The sequence below is a fragment of the Xiphophorus maculatus genome, chromosome 1, assembly GCF_002775205.1.
Source record: "Xiphophorus maculatus strain JP 163 A chromosome 1, X_maculatus-5.0-male, whole genome shotgun sequence".
Taxonomy (NCBI): domain Eukaryota; kingdom Metazoa; phylum Chordata; class Actinopteri; order Cyprinodontiformes; family Poeciliidae; genus Xiphophorus; species Xiphophorus maculatus.
Window position 1 is genome coordinate 19,790,802 of NC_036443.1, and position 21,994 is coordinate 19,812,795.

The 21,994-nt window shown below is 35.7% G+C and overlaps 2 protein-coding genes across 2 annotated transcripts; one reads left to right on the forward strand and one right to left on the reverse strand.

Moving 5' to 3' along the window:
- Positions 1-10,088: 10,088 nt before the first annotated feature.
- LOC102231658 (deoxyribonuclease-1-like) lies at positions 10,089-14,023 on the reverse strand. Its single transcript, XM_023342069.1, has 11 exons — positions 13,973-14,023; positions 13,814-13,896; positions 13,388-13,481; positions 13,218-13,314; positions 13,025-13,137; positions 12,662-12,774; positions 11,848-12,005; positions 11,653-11,749; positions 11,552-11,578; positions 10,476-10,503; positions 10,089-10,256 (listed from the first exon to the last, which is right to left on the reverse strand). Exons 2-11 carry the CDS (start codon positions 13,892-13,894, stop codon positions 10,144-10,146), a joined length of 921 nt encoding a protein of 306 aa, XP_023197837.1. The 5' UTR covers positions 13,895-13,896; positions 13,973-14,023; the 3' UTR covers positions 10,089-10,143.
- Positions 14,024-16,921: 2,898 nt separating this feature from the next.
- Positions 16,922-21,618, forward strand: LOC102231394 (keratin, type II cytoskeletal 8-like). The gene is made up of 9 exons (XM_005816698.3): positions 16,922-17,278; positions 17,988-18,196; positions 18,282-18,342; positions 18,478-18,573; positions 18,671-18,835; positions 19,725-19,850; positions 20,095-20,315; positions 20,935-21,005; positions 21,166-21,618. The coding sequence occupies exons 1-9, from the start codon at positions 17,018-17,020 to the stop codon at positions 21,237-21,239; spliced, it is 1,284 nt and encodes a 427-aa protein (XP_005816755.2). The 5' UTR covers positions 16,922-17,017; the 3' UTR covers positions 21,240-21,618.
- The last annotated feature ends 376 nt before the right edge of the window (positions 21,619-21,994 follow it).

The window sequence follows — 21,994 nt, forward strand, 5'->3', positions numbered from 1 at the left end:
GATGCATTTTTTGGCAATATGGATGTCGAGCCTGCCAAAATATGCATGCCCTATCTATTTTTCTCAAATATAATCCTATTGATATGAAACTTATACCAGTAGCTCATAGAACATGTGTGATTATGTAGAAAAAGTTATTCCACTTTTAACACTTTATTTCTCCATTTTAGAAGGGGATGCATTTTACAGCAAAGCCTATTATTAGCCTGCCAAAATATGCATGCCCTACCTATTTTCCTCAAATGTTATCCTACTGATATGAAACTTATACCAGTAGCTCATAGAACATGTGTGATTATGTAGAAAAAGTTATTCCACTTTTAACACTTTATTTCTCCATTTTAGAAGGGGATGCATTTTACAGCAAAGCCTATTATTAGCCTGCCAAAATATGCATGCCCTACCTATTTTCCTCAAATGTTATCCTATTGCTATGAAATTCATACCAGCTGTTCATACAACTACTCTGATTATGTAGAAAAAGTTATTTCACTCTAAACTCTTTATTTATCCAAGTTAGCAGGGGATGCATTTTTTGGCAATATGGATGTCGAGCCTGCCAAAATATGCATGCCCTACCTATTTTCCTCAAATGTTATCCTATTGCTATAAAATTCATACCAGCTGTTCATACAACTACTCTGATTATGTAGAAAAAGTTATTTCACTCTAAACTCTTTATTTATCCAAGTTAGCAGGGATGCATTTTTTGGCAATATGGATGTCGAGCCTGCCAAAATATGCATGCCCTACCTATTTTCCTCAAATGTTATCCTATTGCTATAAAATTCATACCAGCTGTTCATACAACTACTCTGATTATGTAGAAAAAGTTATTTCACTCTAAACTCTTTATTTATCCAAGTTAGCAGGGATGCATTTTTTGGCAATATGGATGTCGAGCCTGCCAAAATATGCATGCCCTACCTATTTTCCTCAAATTTTATCCTATTGATTTAAAACTTATATCAGCAGTTCATAGAACAAGTGTGATTTTGTAGAAAAAGCTATTTCACTCTAAACTCTTTATTTCTCCATTTTAGCAGGGGATGCATTTTACGGCAAAGCCTATTATTAGCCTGCCAAAATATGCATGCCCCCTCTATTTTTCTCAAATATAATCCTATTGATATGAAACTTATACCAGTAGTTCATAGAACAAGTGTGATTATGTAGAAAAAGCTATTTCACTCTAAACTCTTTATTTATCCAAGTTAGCAGGGGATGCATTTTTTGGCAGAGCCTATTATTAGCCTGCCAAAATATGCATGCCCCCTCTATTTTTCTCAAATATTATCCTACTGATATGAAACGTATACCAGTAGGTCATAGAACATGTGTGATTATGTAGAAAAAGCTATTTCACTCTAAACTCTTTATTTCTCCATTTTAGCAGGGGATGCATTTTACGGCAGAGCCTATTATTAGCCTGCCAAAATATGCATGTCCCCTCTATTTTTCCTCAAATGTTATCCTATTGATATGAAACTCATACCAGTAGCTAAGAGGATAAGTGTAATTATGTAGAAAAGGTAAAATCCCTCTTGACTCTTTATTTTTTCAAGCTAGGAGGGGGATGCATTTCTTGGCAATATCGAATTTGAGCCTGCCGATATTTGCATGCCATACCTATTTTCCCCAAATATCATCCTATTGATATAAAACTCATACCAGCAGTTAAGGGAACAAATGTGATTATGTAGAAAATGTTATTTCTTTATTATCGCTATTGCAAGGATACTGAAGGAAATAAATCTGACAATGCATCTTTGCTAAATGTAAAGCATGCACAAACCATTCTTATTTTGGTTTAACATAAAAATTAAATCACTTTGTTTTCATTAATTTCAACAAAAGAATATTCATAACAAAAATCTTTGGAAAACCAATTAAGTCAACAAAAATTATGTCACATGTTTAAACTGAAAATCCACTGAACTGCAGTCATTAAAGATTTAGATTGGTACAAACATAAAATCTATAAACACATTGCACAGCAGTAGTCTGTTTCGGTTTGTGGGACCTTAATGCAGCCTTGGTGGTACCACCAGTTGCATCTGTCACATGTGATCTGTAAATAAATAATACAAAATGGTCAAATAACAACATAAAGAATGTTTTCTTTTAGCTCCTTATCTGTTTACTGAAGGTGATTTTGGGTTTTGTCAACATAAAGCTTCTTCTTAATTATCAATATATGATTGGTAGAACTTTATTTGAGGAGATGACAGCATGTTCCTGACATGTATGGAGATAAAAAAATTCTAGGACCACAAGCAACTGTGTTTAATGTTTTACGACTGTACTTAAAAAAAAAAAAAACTTAAGCTACTTCCCACTTACCTGCCTTGGGTGTTTATTTATTTTATTATGATTTATTTTTGTATATCTACATACTTTGCAACTATTTTAAGGATGGTATATGGTTTGCTTGAATTGATTTTTCACTGCATTACATTGTTGTCTTACCCACATGTGATCTTCTGTGTCCTCACTGTCACAGTGTCTGCAGAGTCTGTAGAGTCTCCACTGACTCTACAGAAAAACAAACCGCATCTTTAAATCAATGTTATAAAACAATCTTAATGGTATTTTTTGCGTTTTTTTTTTCTTTTAAATAATTCCATTTGTTAGTGTTCTTTTGAAAGTGGAACAATAATCCTCTGTGTAGATCTCAGTTGTCTAATCATCCCTTTTTGATAATGTCTGGTCTCATAAACAAATACAAGTAATAGAAACTGTACATCATATTGGCATATTGTCTGTCTATTTATGAATTGAAACACACATGTATTTAAGGTATTTCTGGGATTTATGGTAAAAGAAAGCATCACTTAGTGTTTACTTTTTTATAATTTTCTCCAACTTAAGCCACTGAAGGTATAAAAATGGCATTCAGAAAATTTTAATATGTCTACATATATATGTGTGTACATCTTGTGAAATTTGTCATTTTGTAAATGTTAATTTTATGAAAACACAGTAATGAATATAATGGTTCACATAATACATCTCATTCCAGTTTTGTACTTTCACAAACTGCAAGTCCTTTTTGTTTATTAAGTTACATTAAAGCTACTCAAGAAAAGTGTACGTAATTGTATCCTAGAACAATTTTAAGTTTGTTGATTATGTTTTTTGCCTCAACAGTTATTGGGCTGTGTTATGTGTAATTTATTTATTAGAGATCAAGGCCAGGTGTATTGAAATGTTCTTCACTAATTGAATTTGACATAAACACTGACCTGATTGTACTTCACACATCTGCAAAGTTCAATATTTTAATATTTCTAATTAGATAAAATAGCTGACCTAACACAATTTTTTTGTGCGTGCATGATTTTACACACAACATAGTATCCCACCCACATAGGAACTGAATAAAAAACATGTCAAAAGACACCTGATTCTGAGAGAAGTGTGGAAGAAATGTTGAGTCGCATGGTATTAACAGCTTCTGCTGTTGATGGAAAGTTCTGGTCCTTGTTTTCCAGTATGCACTCTGCAAACCGTAAAGGCAAATATATTTTTTTGAAAAAAGAAAGAAGAGTAACAGCGGACTCATTACAAAGACAAAATATTTGTCAAAGTATTAGATTGTCATATAGAGGTCATGACATTTATGAATAATTAGACATTTTTGCTATACTTATTTCAGACTCTTTCCATTGTCATTAAAATAAATCAACCATGTAATAAAGCAATATAATTCATAAACTACATTATATTTCAGGCAGAAATGCACAGTTTAAGTTGTTAAGCCAAAGCTGTTCATCATCTTAAAAGTTCTACTCCTACAAAATAGCATTAGATTAATGGCAATGTGATTATTAGAAAACCACTTTCATATTAATCTTTTTTTCACAACATCAAAAACGTAAACAAGCATGTATACCAATATATTGATATATAATTCTATCTATCTTCAGACATAGATAGATATACATGTATGTGGAAAGAGACAGAACAGTACACATAAAGGTTATATAAATTGATTTGTAAACAGGCAATGTTCTACATTACATAAGAAATATAAGTAATCATAGTCAAGTATATACAGTACAGACCAAAAGTTTGGACACACAGTTGTGTCCAAACTTTTGGTCTGTACTGTATATATATATATATATATATATATATATATATATATATATATATATATATATATATATATATATATATATATATATATATATATATATATATATACTGTATATAAAAACATAAAACCACAGCTGCCCAAATCACGGCAGAATTAAATGTGCACCTCAACTCCCCTGTTTCCACCAAAACTGTCCGTCGGGAGCACCACAGGGTCAATATACACGGCCGGGCTGCTATAGCCAAACCTTTGGTCACTCGTGCCAATGCCAAACGTCGGTTTCAATGGTGCGAGAAACGCAAATTTTGGGCTGTGGACAATATGAAACATGTATTGTTCTCTGATGAGTCCACCTTTACTGTTTTCCCCACATCCGGGAGAGTTACAGTGTGGAGAAGCCCCAAAGAAGAGTACCACCCAGACTGTTGCATGCCCAGAGTGAAGCATGGGGGTGGCTCAGTGATGGTTTGGGCTGCCATATCATGGCATTCCCTTGGCTCCATACTTGTGCTAGATGGGCGCGTCACTGCCAAGGACTACCGAACCATTCTGGAGGACCATGTGCATCCATGTATATATACATATATATATATATATATTTAAACAGCACTTACTTTAAGGGCAAACACACCACATGAAACCACACCTTCCTGGATGGCATGTTATACTGTTTCACATTTCCACATTGACACTTTCATCCCTTTGCTTCTCATAAATGTCCTTGTTGAGAGGATAAAATGTTAAATTAACATTCTAGTTATCCAATTATGACATTTTTTATTATAATAAACAATAATTGTTCTTGTTTTTCTCACCTTGTTACTTCCAAGCACCTCTTCACATCTTTTTGGGACTCTCCAAGTGAGTTAAGGAAACCTTTTGTTATGAATATTCTTTTGTTGAAATTAATGAAAACAAAGTGATTTAATTTTTATGTTAAACCAAAATAAGAATGGTTTGTGCATGCTTTACATTTAGCAAAGATGCATTGTCAGATTTATTTCCTTCAGTATCCTTGCAATAGCGATAATAAAGAAATAACATTTTCTACATAATCACATTTGTTCCCTTAACTGCTGGTATGAGTTTTATATCAATAGGATGATATTTGGGGAAAATAGGTATGGCATGCAAATATCGGCAGGCTCAAATTCGATATTGCCAAGAAATGCATCCCCCTCCTAGCTTGAAAAAATAAAGAGTCAAGAGGGATTTTACCTTTTCTACATAATTACACTTATCCTCTTAGCTACTGGTATGAGTTTCATATCAATAGGATAACATTTGAGGAAAAATAGAGGGGACATGCATATTTTGGCAGGCTAATAATAGGCTCTGCCGTAAAATGCATCCCCTGCTAAAATGGAGAAATAAAGAGTTTAGAGTGAAATAGCTTTTTCTACATAATCACACATGTTCTATGACCTACTGGTATACGTTTCATATCAATAGGATTATATTTGAGAAAAATAGAGGGGGCATGCATATTTTGGCAGGCTAATAATAGGCTCTGCCGTAAAATGCATCCCCTGCTAAAATAGAGAAATAAAGAGTTAAGAGTGGAATAACTTTTTCTACATAATCACACTTGTTCTATGAACTGCTGGTATAAGTTTCATATCAATAGGATTATATTTGAGAAAAATAGAGGGGGCATGCATATTTTGGCAGGCTAATAATAGGCTCTGCCGTAAAATGCATCCCCTTCTAAAATGGAGAAATAAAGAGTTAAGAGTGGAATAACTTTTTCTACATAATCACACTTGTTCTATGAACTGCTGGTATAAGTTTCATATCAATAGGATTATATTTGAGAAAAATAGAGGGGGCATGCATATTTTGGCAGGCTAATAATAGGCTCTGCCGTAAAATGCATCCCCTGCTAAAATGGAGAAATAAAGAGTTTACAGTGAAATAACTTTTTCTACAAAATCACACTTGTTCTATGAACTGCTGATATAAGTTTTAAATCAATAGGATAAAATTTGAGGAAAATAGGTAGGGCATGCATATTTTGGCAGGCTCGACATCCATATTGCCAAAAAATGCATCCCCTGCTAACTTGGATAAATAAAGAGTTTAGAGTGAAATAACTTTTTCTACATAATCAGAGTAGTTGTATGAACAGCTGGTATGAATTTCATAGCAATAGGATAACATTTGAGGAAAATAGGTAGGGCATGCATATTTTGGCAGGCTCGACATCCATATTGCCAAAAAATGCATCCCCTGCTAACTTGGATAAATAAAGAGTTTAGAGTGAAATAACTTTTTCTACATAATCAGAGTAGTTGTATGAACAGCTGGTATGAATTTCATAGCAATAGGATAACATTTGAGGAAAATAGGTAGGGCATGCATATTTTGGCAGGCTCGACATCCATATTGCCAAAAAATGCATCCCCTGCTAACTTGGATAAATAAAGAGTTTAGAGTGAAATAACTTTTTCTACATAATCAGAGTAGTTGTATGAACAGCTGGTATGAATTTCATAGCAATAGGATAACATTTGAGGAAAATAGGTAGGGCATGCATATTTTGGCAGGCTCGACATCCATATTGCCAAAAAATGCATCCCCTGCTAACTTGGATAAATAAAGAGTTTAGAGTGAAATAACTTTTTCTACATAATCAGAGTAGTTGTATGAACAGCTGGTATGAATTTCATAGCAATAGGATAACATTTGAGGAAAATAGGTAGGGCATGCATATTTTGGCAGGCTCGACATCCATATTGCCAAAAAATGCATCCCCTGCTAACTTGGATAAATAAAGAGTTTAGAGTGAAATAACTTTTTCTACATAATCAGAGTAGTTGTATGAACAGCTGGTATGAATTTCATAGCAATAGGATAACATTTGAGGAAAATAGGTAGGGCATGCATATTTTGGCAGGCTCGACATCCATATTGCCAAAAAATGCATCCCCTGCTAACTTGGATAAATAAAGAGTTTAGAGTGAAATAACTTTTTCTACATAATCAGAGTAGTTGTATGAACAGCTGGTATGAATTTCATAGCAATAGGATAACATTTGAGGAAAATAGGTAGGGCATGCATATTTTGGCAGGCTCGACATCCATATTGCCAAAAAATGCATCCCTGCTAACTTGGATAAATAAAGAGTTTAGAGTGAAATAACTTTTTCTACATAATCAGAGTAGTTGTATGAACAGCTGGTATGAATTTCATAGCAATAGGATAACATTTGAGGAAAATAGGTAGGGCATGCATATTTTGGCAGGCTCGACATCCATATTGCCAAAAAATGCATCCCCTGCTAACTTGGATAAATAAAGAGTTTAGAGTGAAATAACTTTTTCTACATAATCAGAGTAGTTGTATGAACAGCTGGTATGAATTTCATAGCAATAGGATAACATTTGAGGAAAATAGGTAGGGCATGCATATTTTGGCAGGCTCGACATCCATATTGCCAAAAAATGCATCCCCTGCTAACTTGGATAAATAAAGAGTTTAGAGTGAAATAACTTTTTCTACATAATCAGAGTAGTTGTATGAACAGCTGGTATGAATTTCATAGCAATAGGATAACATTTGAGGAAAATAGGTAGGGCATGCATATTTTGGCAGGCTCGACATCCATATTGCCAAAAAATGCATCCCCTGCTAACTTGGATAAATAAAGAGTTTAGAGTGAAATAACTTTTTCTACATAATCAGAGTAGTTGTATGAACAGCTGGTATGAATTTCATAGCAATAGGATAACATTTGAGGAAAATAGGTAGGGCATGCATATTTTGGCAGGCTCGACATCCATATTGCCAAAAAATGCATCCCCTGCTAACTTGGATAAATAAAGAGTTTAGAGTGAAATAACTTTTTCTACATAATCAGAGTAGTTGTATGAACAGCTGGTATGAATTTCATAGCAATAGGATAACATTTGAGGAAAATAGGTAGGGCATGCATATTTTGGCAGGCTAATAATAGGCTTTGCTGTAAAATGCATCCCCTTCTAAAATGGAGAAATAAAGTGTTAAAAGTGGAATAACTTTTTCTACATAATCACACATGTTCTATGAGCTACTGGTATAAGTTTCATATCAATAGGATTATATTTGAGAAAAATAGATAGGGCATGCATATTTTGGCAGGCTCGACATCCATATTGCCAAAAAATGCATCCCCTGCTAACTTGGATAAATAAAGAGTTTATAGTGAAATAACTTTTTCTACATAATCAGAGTAGTTGTATGAACTGCTGGTATAAGTTTCATAGCAATAGGATAAAATTTGAGAAAAATAGATAGGGCATGCATATTTTGGCAGGCTCGACATCCATATTGCCAAAAAATGCATCCCCTGCTAACTTGGATAAATAAAGAATTAAAGAGGGATTTCACCTTTTCTACATAATCAGAGATGTTCTATGAATTACTGGTATGGGTTTTATATCGATAGGATAATATTTGAAGAACATGGAGAGGCCATGCATATTTTGGCAGGCTAATAATAGGCTTTGCTGTACATGCATCCCCTGCTTACATGGAGAAATAAAGAGTCAAGAGTGAAATTACTTTTTCTATACAATCACACTTGTTTTATGAACTGCTGGTATACATTTTGTATCAGTAGAATTATATTTGTGGAAAATATATAAGGCCTACATATATTGGCAAGGTAATAATTTGCTATGCCAGAAAATGCATCCCTCTGCTAACTTGAAAAAATAAAGAGTTAAGAGGGACTTCACCTTTTCTACGTAATGACACTTATTCTCTGTGCAACTGCTTTACGTTTCATATCAACAATAGACAGGGGATACAAATATTGGCAGGCTCAGTCATTAAAATGCATCCCCTCTACATTAATATGCTAGACAGTTAAGCATGATATAAAATGTTCTACATAATGGGCCTCTGTTTTGTAATACTTTAAGCTAATATGATGTTAAAAGAAAAATCGGGAAATTTCAAACCAAATGCGGAGAGCATTTTCTTCAGACACGGACTGAAAAACGTTCGACTCATTTGTCTCAATAAATGTGTAAAAACCGTATTTATTTCAATTAATCTGCGATATAAAACCCATCGTTTTAAGGCTGACATGTTTAAGAAACGTGATATTGTTACGAATATCTTTAAAAGTTTCGTCTTCGGTCATATTTCAGTCCGTTTCCTCATTAAAATGCGAGAGTTTAGAAAGATGCGCGCTCCCGCGACAGGGGATGCAATTCTCGGCAGGCATGCATTTTTGGGCATAACACCGGTCACGTGACTACCAAGGTTACTTCAGTTGACTTACGGAAATGTCATAACCCGAGAAGCCGAGACAAGAACACGTGTGAGATATGTTGTTAATTCTACGGTAATGTTACAAATAATTTCGAAATTTTTGTATCTTTTTATTTAGATACTAAAAGAATATTTTTTACAAGAGTTAATTTAACAGACCGAGTTTTTTTTCTCTATAATTTGGGAATAATCGAGCTAACTTGTGTAACTTGAATGCAGCACATGTCAATGCGTTCAATCGTCCTCAAAACAAGATTTTAAAACACAATTGTACAAAGACAAAAAGATATAGGTATAAAATATTGGCTATTTATTGTTTAAATATATTTTCCGTTTTTATCTTTATTTTTCTTGCTGTTTTGTGAACAATTACAACTGAACGTGATCAGAACATTATGCTCAGCATTTTGCTTGGTGACTTACAGCAAAAGTGTTAACTTCAGCATGTTTCATGTGCTCAATATAGATGTCCCAGCAAACAAATAAATTATTTATATGTTTTACTTACAGTAAAGGAGCATGTTTAAAATAATTCATGGACATTGGAAAGTTTGAATGTGTGGGAAAGTTTAAGGTTTTAAAATAATCAAATTAGTCCACACTGTAGCTTTTAATTTAAATAAGGCAAAAGTATTTCCTTTAATAAATACTTTTGCTTTAGGGGATATTTTTTGCTACATACTATATACATGGATGGATGGACGGATGGATCGATGGATGAATGGATGGATACTACATAATAAATAAAACAGTGGTATTTGAAATCTACTAGTCACTTCATTCATTCAACTGAGGCAAGTTTCTTTTTCAAATAGGAGATCTGAAGCTGAAACTTTTCTCGCTGCAGCAGCAGGATTTCTGTCTGCAAGCTCATCACTTCATCCTTCAAACTCCCTGAGAACAAAAATACAGGGAAATTCATTTTAAAACATCTGCGACTAGAAAATTGTGTTTTTAATTTTCCCTTTTAAGTTCAAATGCATTTACTATTTTTTATTGGCTTTTATTATCATTTATACTAATAAGTCAAAGTTACCAACTGTATAATCAGTTTTATTTATTTTAACTTCTGGGTTAGTCATGATCAGAAAATATGAAAAATGTGATCAGTACAGAGACAGTGAAGTTCTGCCAGATCTGACTGAACACAAAGGCATGCTGTAGCACTACAAAGAAATAGAAGCCTGTTAGGCAGTTCATTTAGTCCGTGGAAAGGCTGCGTGGAAGGACTGGCAGTCTTCCAGGAATGTAAAAAAAAACACATCACATTTCTAATTCGTTTTCTTTTTTCATTTCTATGTAATAACCTGCGGCAGCAACTTGATTGACAACTACACCATTTTCACAACAAGCTGAATCAATCAGCAGACATAAGAGCCTGGTATGAAAGGTCCCATTTCAGCACAGAAAACATACAGAGCAGAAATAAACAATATGCAGATTTTTACTGCAGTGCAAAAAATTACAAGTTTTTTGACAGACGAACAATAGTTCTTATTATGAGCAATGTCCTGTTCTGCTCAACTTTTATTTTCTTGACAACATTTTGCACCCAAAATAATCTGTTCCTTTTATGAAAGGTTTTCAAACAAGACAAGGTCTGAGCTTTGAATAGGTCATTCCCTAAGACTTTCAATTTTTTGATAAATCATGTTTCTTTGACTGAAATCATTCAAACATGGACCTAATCGAAACTATTTTTTTATCTTCCAATACTCTGCTTCATTGAGGGTGTCTTCTTCAAGAAGTTCAACCTGTAGCTTTGAGTTTATAGCACATAATGTGTTTTTATTGCCCTCTCATTTTTTCTGTAGTCTTTAAGTTAAGTAAGGCAAAAGGATTTCCTTTAATAAATACTTTTGGTTTACAATGATCCATGTCAATCCTCAAATTCATTAATGCAACAGCAACTTTTAACTGAACACATCACAAATATAAACATTTTCCAAGGTAAGAGACGCTCCCAAATTCCATGCATATTTGAACTCCAGCCTCACCCTCAAGCACAACTGCAGAAGTTCAGAGGAAGCAATTATTAAGTAAATATTCATTTAACTTCCTTTTAACACTTTGCAGATGGAATAAATTACAATTGAATTATTACCTGTTGCAGCTCTGCTAACTGATGCTGTAGCGATTCCACATCTTGCCAGCCAGAAAGGAGATGCACTGATTAATTAGTCCTCAACCGGATAATGATCGCTGACTTTGAGCTCCTATTGGAGCATGTTTGCATTAAGTCAGGGAAATATTTAAAAGGAAAAGTCTTAAGCTTAGCATGACATCTCACCATTTTATTTGTCAGGTTAAACTCTTTCTGGAAATTGAAGGCCTTGGCAGAGTTTGGCACGATGGTTGCCAGCAGGTCATCTCCATACACAACAATCCTGCATAAGAAACAAGGTTTCTTATTTAAACTTGTGGTTTTTAGCTTGTGAACTAAAGGCACAATGTCTGTCATAAGCTCTCTAAAAATAAACCTTGCCTGTCGTAGGTGTGATTATTTGTTGTCGCTGAAGTTGTATCCACATCATCACCAATTAGCCAGTGGACATTTCTATCACTGCGTATTCGAATGTTTTGCATTTGTTTGTCGGTGACAGAGGCACCATCTGCTCTGAAGTCTCCCAGGATCATTACATTCTAGAAAGAAAGGGAAATAAAAGCAAATTAAACCATTTATTGCAGAGCTCTATGAATTATTTATGCCCTCTGAAATTTACATTTTATCATATTACAAACACAAATTTCAGTGTGCTTATTGGTTGTTTTTCGAGACAGATCAATCCAAAGTAGTGCATTGTGAAGTGGAAGAAAAGTGAGACATGCAACTCAAAGATGAAAAGTGTGGATTGCGATGGTGATCAACCACCACTGCTCTGATGACTTCAGAGAATTTGTGGAAGGGGTTATGATGTTATAACCTCACTTTACTTTATCTTTGACTTGTCTGCTGCATGACTTTGTCTTCATTATACTCTTAGTTGACTAATTTGTACTGAGGTTAAATTACACATGGATTCTGATTAGGTGATTCCTGATGGCAGTTGGGTTCATTGGAGGGTATGAAAGTAAATGTCGCTGAAATACACACTACACTTTTCTAATTTATTTATTCTTTTTTCTTAAGTTACATTTTTCTTGAGTTTCAGAGCTTTGTGCTACTTTGTCTTGTATTATTACATCATAGAGTTCCCAAAAAGTTTGTGGTTCACTGATGTGAGGTAAATCTTACATCAGTTAGCACTGATAACACCGTGATGTGGCAGAGTTTGTGTCAAATGAGCTCATATTCTTACATCAGTTTCCCATTTGTCTCTGGCCATTAGGAAGACATCATACAGCTCATCCAGTTCTTTCTCTGAGTCCTGCGGTGTGGCACGAACTTGGATCAGCACCAAATCCTTCAGCACTGCAACAAATACGTAACATGCACGAAACTGTATGTGTGGCAGGAGAGCGCACAAACCTGACGAACTTGCTATTTCTTCCATCTGCTAACATGTCAAAATAAATCTCCTTTATTCACACAGGAGAAACAGACACGGTCATGCAGACATGACTCAGACAAACAGCAGACACCACACCAAGAGCATTAAATCTTGAAACTCTGACACACAAAGCCTCCTGTTTGTGTTAAAAGATGAGCTGCAGAAGCTGACCCGTGTTGTGAAGTTTGAAGTAGAGAATGTAAGGCTCCCTTAAAAATGCATCCACGTCGTTCTCCTGATTGTCTTCATATTGATAGGAGTCAATCAGATCCACCATGTCATCCCTGAAAATTGAATGAAAATGTTTTGTTTAAACAACTCTGTATTGCAGCGCTGAAATAGTCAAGACAGCGATGGCATTTACCTGTAGAGAAACATAAACTGCTCCTTGTATCTGGTCCTTCCCAGACGGGCGCTGAGCTGCAGGGCATAGTGGTGGGACGTGTTCACCCTGAAATACCCTCAATGTTATTTTTCTACTCACAAAGGCAGTGATATTTTTTTCAGTTTGGCTTAAAGTGCAAAAATAAAAACATACAGTCATCTGTTCTGTCAGAAACAGCTTGATGGAGGCCCCACTCACACCCACCACCTCCAGAACAACTATGATGTCATATTGAGACACAATCTATAAAAGGCAAAGGCTTCTGTTACAATACAGGATCTACAGTGGAATAAAACCTACCCGGGTTCTAACTAATGCGTGACATTGATGGTTTCTATTTCTTTCTTTGAAGGTCTTCATAAAGCATTGAACTGTTATCACTTAATTAGTTTGAAGGATTTTCATTTTCAGATTTAAAACTACTCCTGGCTGCTCTCCAAAAATACATCAGTGACTAGATTTAAAAGGCCCTTTGTAAATATAGTTGTGATGACGTGATGAGTTGATCACAGGGTCTCTGCTGCCCGATAAAACACATGGAGCTTCGGAAAGCAGCCATGTCTGATTTTTTTTACCTTAACAAGAGTTGACAGGACGTCTGGGTCTGAAACTTTAGTCTCTCTAAACCTCTCTGCGTTGAATGAAGCGATCTTCATGCCTGACAAGAGAAGGGAAAACAGTTTCCTAAAACATATATTTAAAATTATACTTTTTGAATCCCTAACTTGAATTACCTCTGGTAATGTACACACACTGTATAAATGTCTTCTCCTCAGCAGCAGGCAGTACTGGTCTTCAGCATTAATTTGTATCCAGTTCTATGAGAAACTTGTCTCTACCGGGGTTTTTTTTTTTTCAAAGGTAGACAGATGATTGGTTTGTCGCCATCACGAGGACAAGATGGATCATTTGTAGAGAGCTAGTACATTTTGACAGCAAGTGGCCTGACAGGTTCTATTGTTCAGCTGATGGTGATTAAGGCTGGTTAACTTCAAAGTTACTGTGCAAAGAAGAAATGTTAAAAAAGAAAATAACCTCACCTTCCATCTTAAAATTGTCTCAGTGCTATTAAACTAAGTCTAGACACGACAGCAAATTTCAGTTCACACAACTTCACTATTGACATTAGAGTATTTTGACCAAATCATCACCCATTCACCACCATGCTTCCTCACTGGTCTTACATTAACCCAATCTGTGTGCCATATAGAAAACTGACAAAACCTCAGTTTTTACAAAGGTGCTCATCCTTCCTTTTGCTAATTTAATCAGCTGCATTTGACTGATATTACTTGGTTACGACTTTCTACGTAAAGCTGCACTACAGCTTTTTATTTTTGACAACATACAGTGCTGTCAAACAGCCTTTGTCCCTTTACATATTTATTTTGTTTTTCTTTTCTTTTCCATTTCACTTAAATGTTTCAGATTATCAAATATATTTTTAAAATTACACGTAGATAACCCAAGTAACTACAAAAGTTGGTTTTGGAGTGATGTTTTTTATTTATTTATTTTGTTTTTAAAAAGCTATCTAGATCAACCTTTGTAAAAATCGAATAGCTGTTTGTTAAATAATAAATTTCCTTTGATTGACCACATGTCTGATTGACTTTACTAAAGAGAAGTAAGACATTATTTGAAGAGCTCTAACCAGATCTCAAAACCAACCACTTTATGTCCTGAATTAAAAAAACAAAAAACAGATGAGAAGTAAAGATGTTGAGATCCTTCAGTCTGGAGAGGATTACAAAGTTACTTCTAAAGCTTTGGAGTTTCATTGAACCATAATGAGAGCCAAACCATAGAGAAACACCAAACAGTGGTGAGCACATTCAGCCAACCAACCAATGGATTGTGACAAAAGAAATCACAGTAGCTGTCATATCTGCAACCTCATGAATGCATCTAATTACTGCTGCGGACAACTGATGATTTGCTCCTTGTTTCTGAATTGCAATGATTCTTTCCATATTTTTGAGGTAGTTTGCCGTCTGTTTGTTTTTCCTTGCACCTTACATGTATGTAATATACAAGTTTGTATGTGTGTACTAGTACGCACAAACAAACTGGAACCTTACATATAAACCAGTCAAATTACTTAAAACAACACCTTGCCTTCAAATTCTAGACTATGGTGGTGTGGAAAATCCTCCCAAGGCCACATTCTATTCACCCATAATCCATGTGAAGAAAAGACTCAAATCCTGGGCTCAACAGCCACATAGTGGAGCTAAATACTTTTATTTTGAAAGATAAACAAGTGGAAGTATAAGAACTGAGCAAAAACAAAAAATGCTGCCCGACTGCCATGGCAGGAACACATAAACAAAGGGGATCCGACACAGTGCAGCAAAAAGTATGGATGTATAGTGAGGGAGATAATAACACGATGTGCGATAATAAATACCTGAGAGCAGGGGGGAGGAGAGCAGGAAGCAAAACCTGCTGAGAAAAACAAACACAAACTGTAACAAGAACAAAGATCTACAATGAAATGTTTCACAAAACAGGTCAAAACCATAAACGCCATCACATTTTGGGAAGAATTGTGTGCAAAATCAACATAAAGTAGTGCATATGAAGTGCAAGGAAAATACAATATAGTTTTAAGACTTGTTTATACTATTATTCTTAAAGTGGTGCCTGCATTTTGTCAATACTTTGTAGAACCACTTTTAGTAGGGTATCTGCAAGTCTTTTGACATATCAGTCTATCAACTTTCCTCATCTAGAAACTGAAATTGTTGTCCACTCCTCTGTAAAACTTGAGATTATCTTTAATTACTTACCCCTGCTTTAGTTTTCTCCACAATTTTATCCATTTGCTGTGTACTTTTGTCCTCATGAAGCTGTTTTTCAGCAAAGTTCTCCAACTAACCTCTGAGGCCTTTATTCACAGGTGCATGTATGCTGACGTTAAGATTCACACTAAGTAAAAATGATAAGTAATTCTAATTATGAACTTGGAGAGTTCTGCCTCCAGGACTCTCTAAGTCAGTGGATTTTATTTAGGGGTATCAAAACAAACGACAGAAAATGTATCTGACGTATGTAAAGAAAACAACAAACAAATCCACAGTGAAGAGAAAAAGCTTGAAGATGTTAAGATACCAAAATTCCTAACAGGTTTTGGGTGGCGTGCGTTAGGGCTTTGCTTTGTCTCATTTAAGCCGTCAAAACTGAAAGGTGTGTCTGAAAGATGTCGTGGCTCTGTGTCTTTTATCTTTGAACCATAACTGGATTTGTTGAAACGGATACGTCAAGAACAGAAACACGACCTGCTATCAAATTCCCTTTTTGTTCAAAAGAAAGATGTTAGATGATTCATATTAATATTATTTAATCATACTTCCACTGTTTATGCAGTTTTCTGTTTACCACCTGATGTATATAATAACATAGCCTTCTTAATCTTTTTTTCTTCCAACAGATGCTTTCATATTTTTCTTATCTTTATAAATCTTAACACACCCAGAGTTCTTGCATCCAAAATACACTTCGAATGCATTTAAGATTCAAAACCAGAGCTGATAAGCAGGATTAGATTACAGAGGAACAATTAGAAGGAAAACATTTTTACAGCTGGGGTAGGTGGGAGCAAAACAAGTGGCAGATGTCTGACTGGTAAATCTGCATTCATACAACTTCACAATCACACCACACCCAGGTCTTTGCTGTATAAACTTGTGAAAACAGATAAATGTTCACAAGAGAGCTCCAGCATCACCTGAACTCAGCACAACTTCTAGCAGAAACCTCATTGCACAAACCCCATCATGAGTGTGAGGATCAAGAAGAACAGGCGATCTGGACTTTGTTTCCCCTCTGAAGGCTTCACCAGCAAGTCCATGGGATCCAACCCAGTTCGCAAATCCAGCACCACAAACAACGTGGTTCCCATTAAACCTGTCACCATAAACAAGAGCCTCCTTACTCCTCTGAAGACCGACATCGATCCTGAAGTCCAGGCTCTGCGTACTCAGGAGAAGGAGCAAATTAAAGGTCTGAATAACCGCTTTGCATCACACATCAAAAAGGTAAGAGGGAAATTCTGCTAAAAAAAAAAGTCTCCTATCAAAACCTGTTTACAGATTTTAAAAAATCGGTTTCACCCTAAAAAAACAAATCTGCAATCAATGACTGTTCCCTTGGGGGTATGACCATGAGGCTCATTTCTTTTAGCTACTCTTCAAAATGGGAAAGATGAGAGAACATGCCATCAGTGATGGTTGCAATTAATTATAAAAATAAGTAGCCCTGTTATTCATTTTTACAAATCTGTAAGAATAACTTAGCCCCAGTGTAACTAGTCTTTGAAGGTGTTTTTTTATGCAGCTCTTAATATAAAGTTCCCCTGATGCCAAAACCATTAAAATGCTTAAAGGTTTCATAGCCTGAGAGAAGGAGGCCATGAGTGGTGAGTCACATTGCCCTTTCAGAAACTTCACTGCATGTGCTGAAGTAATGCAGTTGTGTGCATTATTTTATAGTCTCCAAACATACAGTCAGATCATTATCTAAAAGTTTAAAGCAAATCTAATAGAAACAATGAAAACTGGAGATTTGACTTGGAATTATGCAGTGAGGAGGATGGAAGAAAGAATGAGTTCTCCAAAAATCACCAGTAGACACTGTTGTGGGTGAAGGATGTGTGAAAAATTTATATTATTAACCTCATAGCGGATATTTCTGAGTTCAAGAACAATCTTCCTGACTGGATGGATCTGCTTCGTACTTCTGTTCCAGGTCCAACTGTTGGAGCAACAGAACAAGATGCTGGAAACCAAGTGGCAGCTCCTGCAGAGTCAGGCTGCCTCTTCCTCCAGTACTGAGCTCATGTATAAAGCTTACATCGCCAACCTGCAAAAACAGCTGGAAGGCATCCACAACGATGGCAAACGTCTTGAGGCGGAGAAAAGTTCCTGGAATGGTCTGCTGGACAATTACAAATCAAAGTGGGAAACTTTTGTCTGTGAAACAGATTTCATTTGAAGAGAGGTAAGATCAGCACGACTCACAAGATATTTGTGGTTGTTTCAGGTATGAAGAAGAGACCAGCAAGAAGAATGAGTCAGAGATTTACTTTGTAGCACTCAAAAAGGTAAAAATCATGCACGTGAAAAAAATATGACATTTTTCATTTTTATATTTGTAAAAATTATAACATTTTTGGAAATTACAAAACATTTAAAATACATATTACTGACTAAAAAGTCTATGTTTCTTGGGTCACCAGGATACGGATGCAGGATTCAACGCTAAGGTGGATCTAGAAACCATGTTGTCCAGTCTTACTGACAAATTCAACTTCCTCAAAGCTGTTCATGATGCTGTGCGTAACCTCACCTCTTAACAAGTGAATTTTATAGGGATGTGATTTTTACTGGGATTTTATTGTATTTGTTTGTTTGTCTTTTTTTAAATAAAAGGAGATGAGAGAGCTACAGGGCAGCCTGAAGGACACCTCCGTGGTAGTGGAGATGGACAACTCCCGCAGTCTTAACATGGATCAGATTGTATCTGATGTTAAGGCTCACTATGAGGAAATTGCTGCCCAGAGCCGCGAAGAAACAGAACGTTGGTACAGGACAAAGGTGACAAAGACACTTTTTTTCTTCTAGGATTTACTGGTAAATATTAAAAAATAATAATAATAATTAAGATAATTTCAGAATTTGTACCATAAAAAATGTCAGGATTTGTACCATTGAAAATAGAAGGGGGTATGGGGAATAAAAACTATCTTTAACTTCAGTAAAAAAAATTTCAGTGTGGCATAATTTCTAAATTAGTTTGGAACTATTTGCTTTTAACAAAATCCACCACAATTATTGACACCCCTGACATCCATCCATTTCTTACACCCTTGTCCCCAGTGGGGTCATGAGGGGTGCTGGTGCCCATCTCCAGCGAGACATTTCAGGCGAGAGGCGGGGTACACCCTGGACATGTCACCAGTCCATCGCACACACTCCTAGCAAGCTCTTTAAAATAAACTTGTGGTTGCAGCATTTTCAGCACTCCACACACTGTGAGCAGCTTCACTAAATGAAGAACAAACGTGATGTAGCCAAAAATGCACCAGACAGTCTGTTAAAGTGTGTTTCAACACACATAAGTTTTGTGCTCTGACATTAGTTTCTATCTGCTGAGCCTACAGAGATATGTGAAGGTCAAATAGACACAGTTAACACTATATATTTTTCTCTGAAAGTACTTTGCCCTGTTCTAACATACATACACATTACTTACTTTAGTAGATTAATATGTTTTTTTTAATCAAAAATAAAATAATTTTGAAAACTGCCTTAATTTATTACTTTATAAAAATGTTATTTGTTTGTATGAATATTTTTCTCTTTAGTCCTTAAAAATCCCAAACTTTGGTAAAGTTTATTAGATAGATCTTTTTCCACTAGTGCTACTCATCTGATATGATAATTACTGTTTCCTTCTCTTCAATCTACAACCCACTGATACCAGTTTGACCTGATGACAACCCAAGCAAACCAGTATGGTGCTGACCTGCGTTCCACCAAGGTGGAAATAGCAGAAATGAACCGAGTGATCAGTCGCCTGACGCATGAAATTGATGTTATAAAACCACAGGTGAGGAAGAGAGGATTGCTCTCTGTCTTAAATTTAAGGATCTAACTAATTTAAAAAGACTGCAAAACCAAACGCTGTCTGTCAGAGCTTTTAAGCACCATATATCACAGTATCACACTTCTTTGTTTAATATTAATCCTTCGGAAGCACATATAAAAGAACAACATGTCGTTTGCTACTATTAAAATGACTAACAATAGAGTCTGAAAAACACATGTTTACACCACTTTTCTTTCTTGTACAGTGTGACAGCATTCAGAACAGCATTACTGAGGTGGAATCAAATGGGGAACAAGCTGTGTTTATTGCTAAAGGCCGCATCAAGGACTTGGAAAAATCTTTGATGGACGCAAAACATGTCATGGCTAAACAGATCAGGGAATACCAGGAACTTATGAACATCAAGATGGCCCTGGATATCGAGATTTCCACTTATATGAAATTGATGGAAGGAGAGGAGGACAGGTGAGAGCTGCTAAAAATCTATCCATTTATGATTCACATCAGTTATTTATCTTTCATTTAATTTTGGAACTATTTTTACGTAGGTTTTCTTTGCACAAAATAATAGTTAAGCCAGAAAAAAAATATATTTTTTTTTTTGCTTAACTTATTATTTAAGAAATTATTCTCATAAAAACATGAATGTCAGAAACAACATACTGTACTTCCAGTTTTTGCCTTAGATTAAAGTGTGATGTAATGCTGCCCTCTTGTGGCAAAGATCATAGCACGTTGGCATGTCAAATTATGTTACTTCGTGGGGAAATTTGGGAAATGTCATCAATGATGTATTATCTTTTTTTTTTAATAATTGTTATCATAATTAAAGATAATACAAAATCCTACACAATACACATAAACATGTTTATGTGTGAACAAATGTAAGAAAACTGGGTAGCACAAAAGCACTTGCTGGAGCAAGTCATTTCCCTCTGAACCAGTTAAAGGTTGCAGTTCCGATTGACGTATGGTGAATTCATGAATATTGGCAAATATCAGCTGATTTAGAACAGGATGAGTAAAAATGCATTTAATCTTTAATGCCCATCAATTGCATACCTATCTGCTTTTTCATCACCAGATTTGGACAGAAGACTGTTATTAATGTCCGCTCAGCACCCATCAGACATGTGAGCTCAGAACCCATTAAAAGTGAGTGTGAGGGCATCATAATATTGCTGTACTTTTTGACCATTTTTGACCTCTGAAAACTTTCTGAAAAAATAAATAAATAAATAAACCCAAAGTCCCTCAAAGCAGCAGCAGTAAGTTATGTGTGTTTCACCTGTTTCAACATCCTCTTTCCTGGCAGCTAATCACCAGCGGCGGAGGTCAGGGCCGATTCTCATCAAAGTGGTAGAGACCCAGGACATCTCATACAGCTAAAGCAGAACAGACTGAAGCACACAGGCCTCCTGGATCCCCAGTCTTCATAATCCACACTGATAATACAATCAGTGGAAAGAGTCGCCTGTATTTGTTTGTGTCTCATCTTGGGTCGAAACTCCTATCAAGCTTCACAGCCTTGAAAATAGTTCGCCCTGAATTTTCCGTCTTCAATAACAAAAGAATATTCAATGTTTTCATAAGTAAATCTGTTTTGTTGATTAATCTTCAGCACATCTGAAGGTTACCCTAACCTAATAAATATAATAATTTCATTAGTTAGTGACAACTTGCCCATGATGAGGTCCACTCCCACTGTTTCCTTTTCAATGCTTACTGTGTGTTGAAAACATTAAACGAATTAAAAACATTTTTCTGTCTGGAGTAAATTGTTGTATTTTATTTGCTCAGTTCATCAAAAAGAAAATGAAGCAAACCAACTCAAATATTTAGTTTTTAGATGTTATTGTTGAACTAGAAAATTTCGGAAGAAATTTAGCCGGGGCCTGCCAAGGCGCGCCCGTCGGGCATGGGCCCGGCGTCGTCGCGCCACAAATCGGCGTCGACGCCAAAGGACGCCGCGACGTGATCAGTGGCACGCGGAGAACCGCAAGAACGTTAAGCGAGGCGGACGTGCACCGTTCGGTACGATTTAAAATGTTGTCAAGGCTTTTATTTTGGAAGTTTTGTTAACCTTCATTTCAAAGGGCCAAACTAATCCCATGCGTAATAGTCCTTGGGTTAAAATAGTTATA

Coding starts and splice junctions, on each gene's coding strand:
- LOC102231394 (XM_005816698.3), top strand. CDS start 17,018: ATGAGTGTGAGGATCAAGAAGAACAGGCGATCTGGACTTTGTTTCCCC. Junction 18,574..18,670: donor TCAAAGCTGTTCATGATGCT/GTGCGTAACCTC, acceptor TTTAAATAAAAG/GAGATGAGAGAGCTACAGGG. Junction 18,836..19,724: donor AACGTTGGTACAGGACAAAG/GTGACAAAGACA, acceptor CACTGATACCAG/TTTGACCTGATGACAACCCA.
- LOC102231658 (XM_023342069.1), bottom strand. CDS start 13,894: ATGAAGATCGCTTCATTCAACGCAGAGAGGTTTAGAGAGACTAAAGTT. Junction 11,750..11,847: donor AATAATCACACCTACGACAG/GCAAGGTTTATT, acceptor TTTCTTATGCAG/GATTGTTGTGTATGGAGATG. Junction 10,257..10,475: donor GGCAGAACTTCACTGTCTCT/GTACTGATCACA, acceptor TTTTGTTCTCAG/GGAGTTTGAAGGATGAAGTG.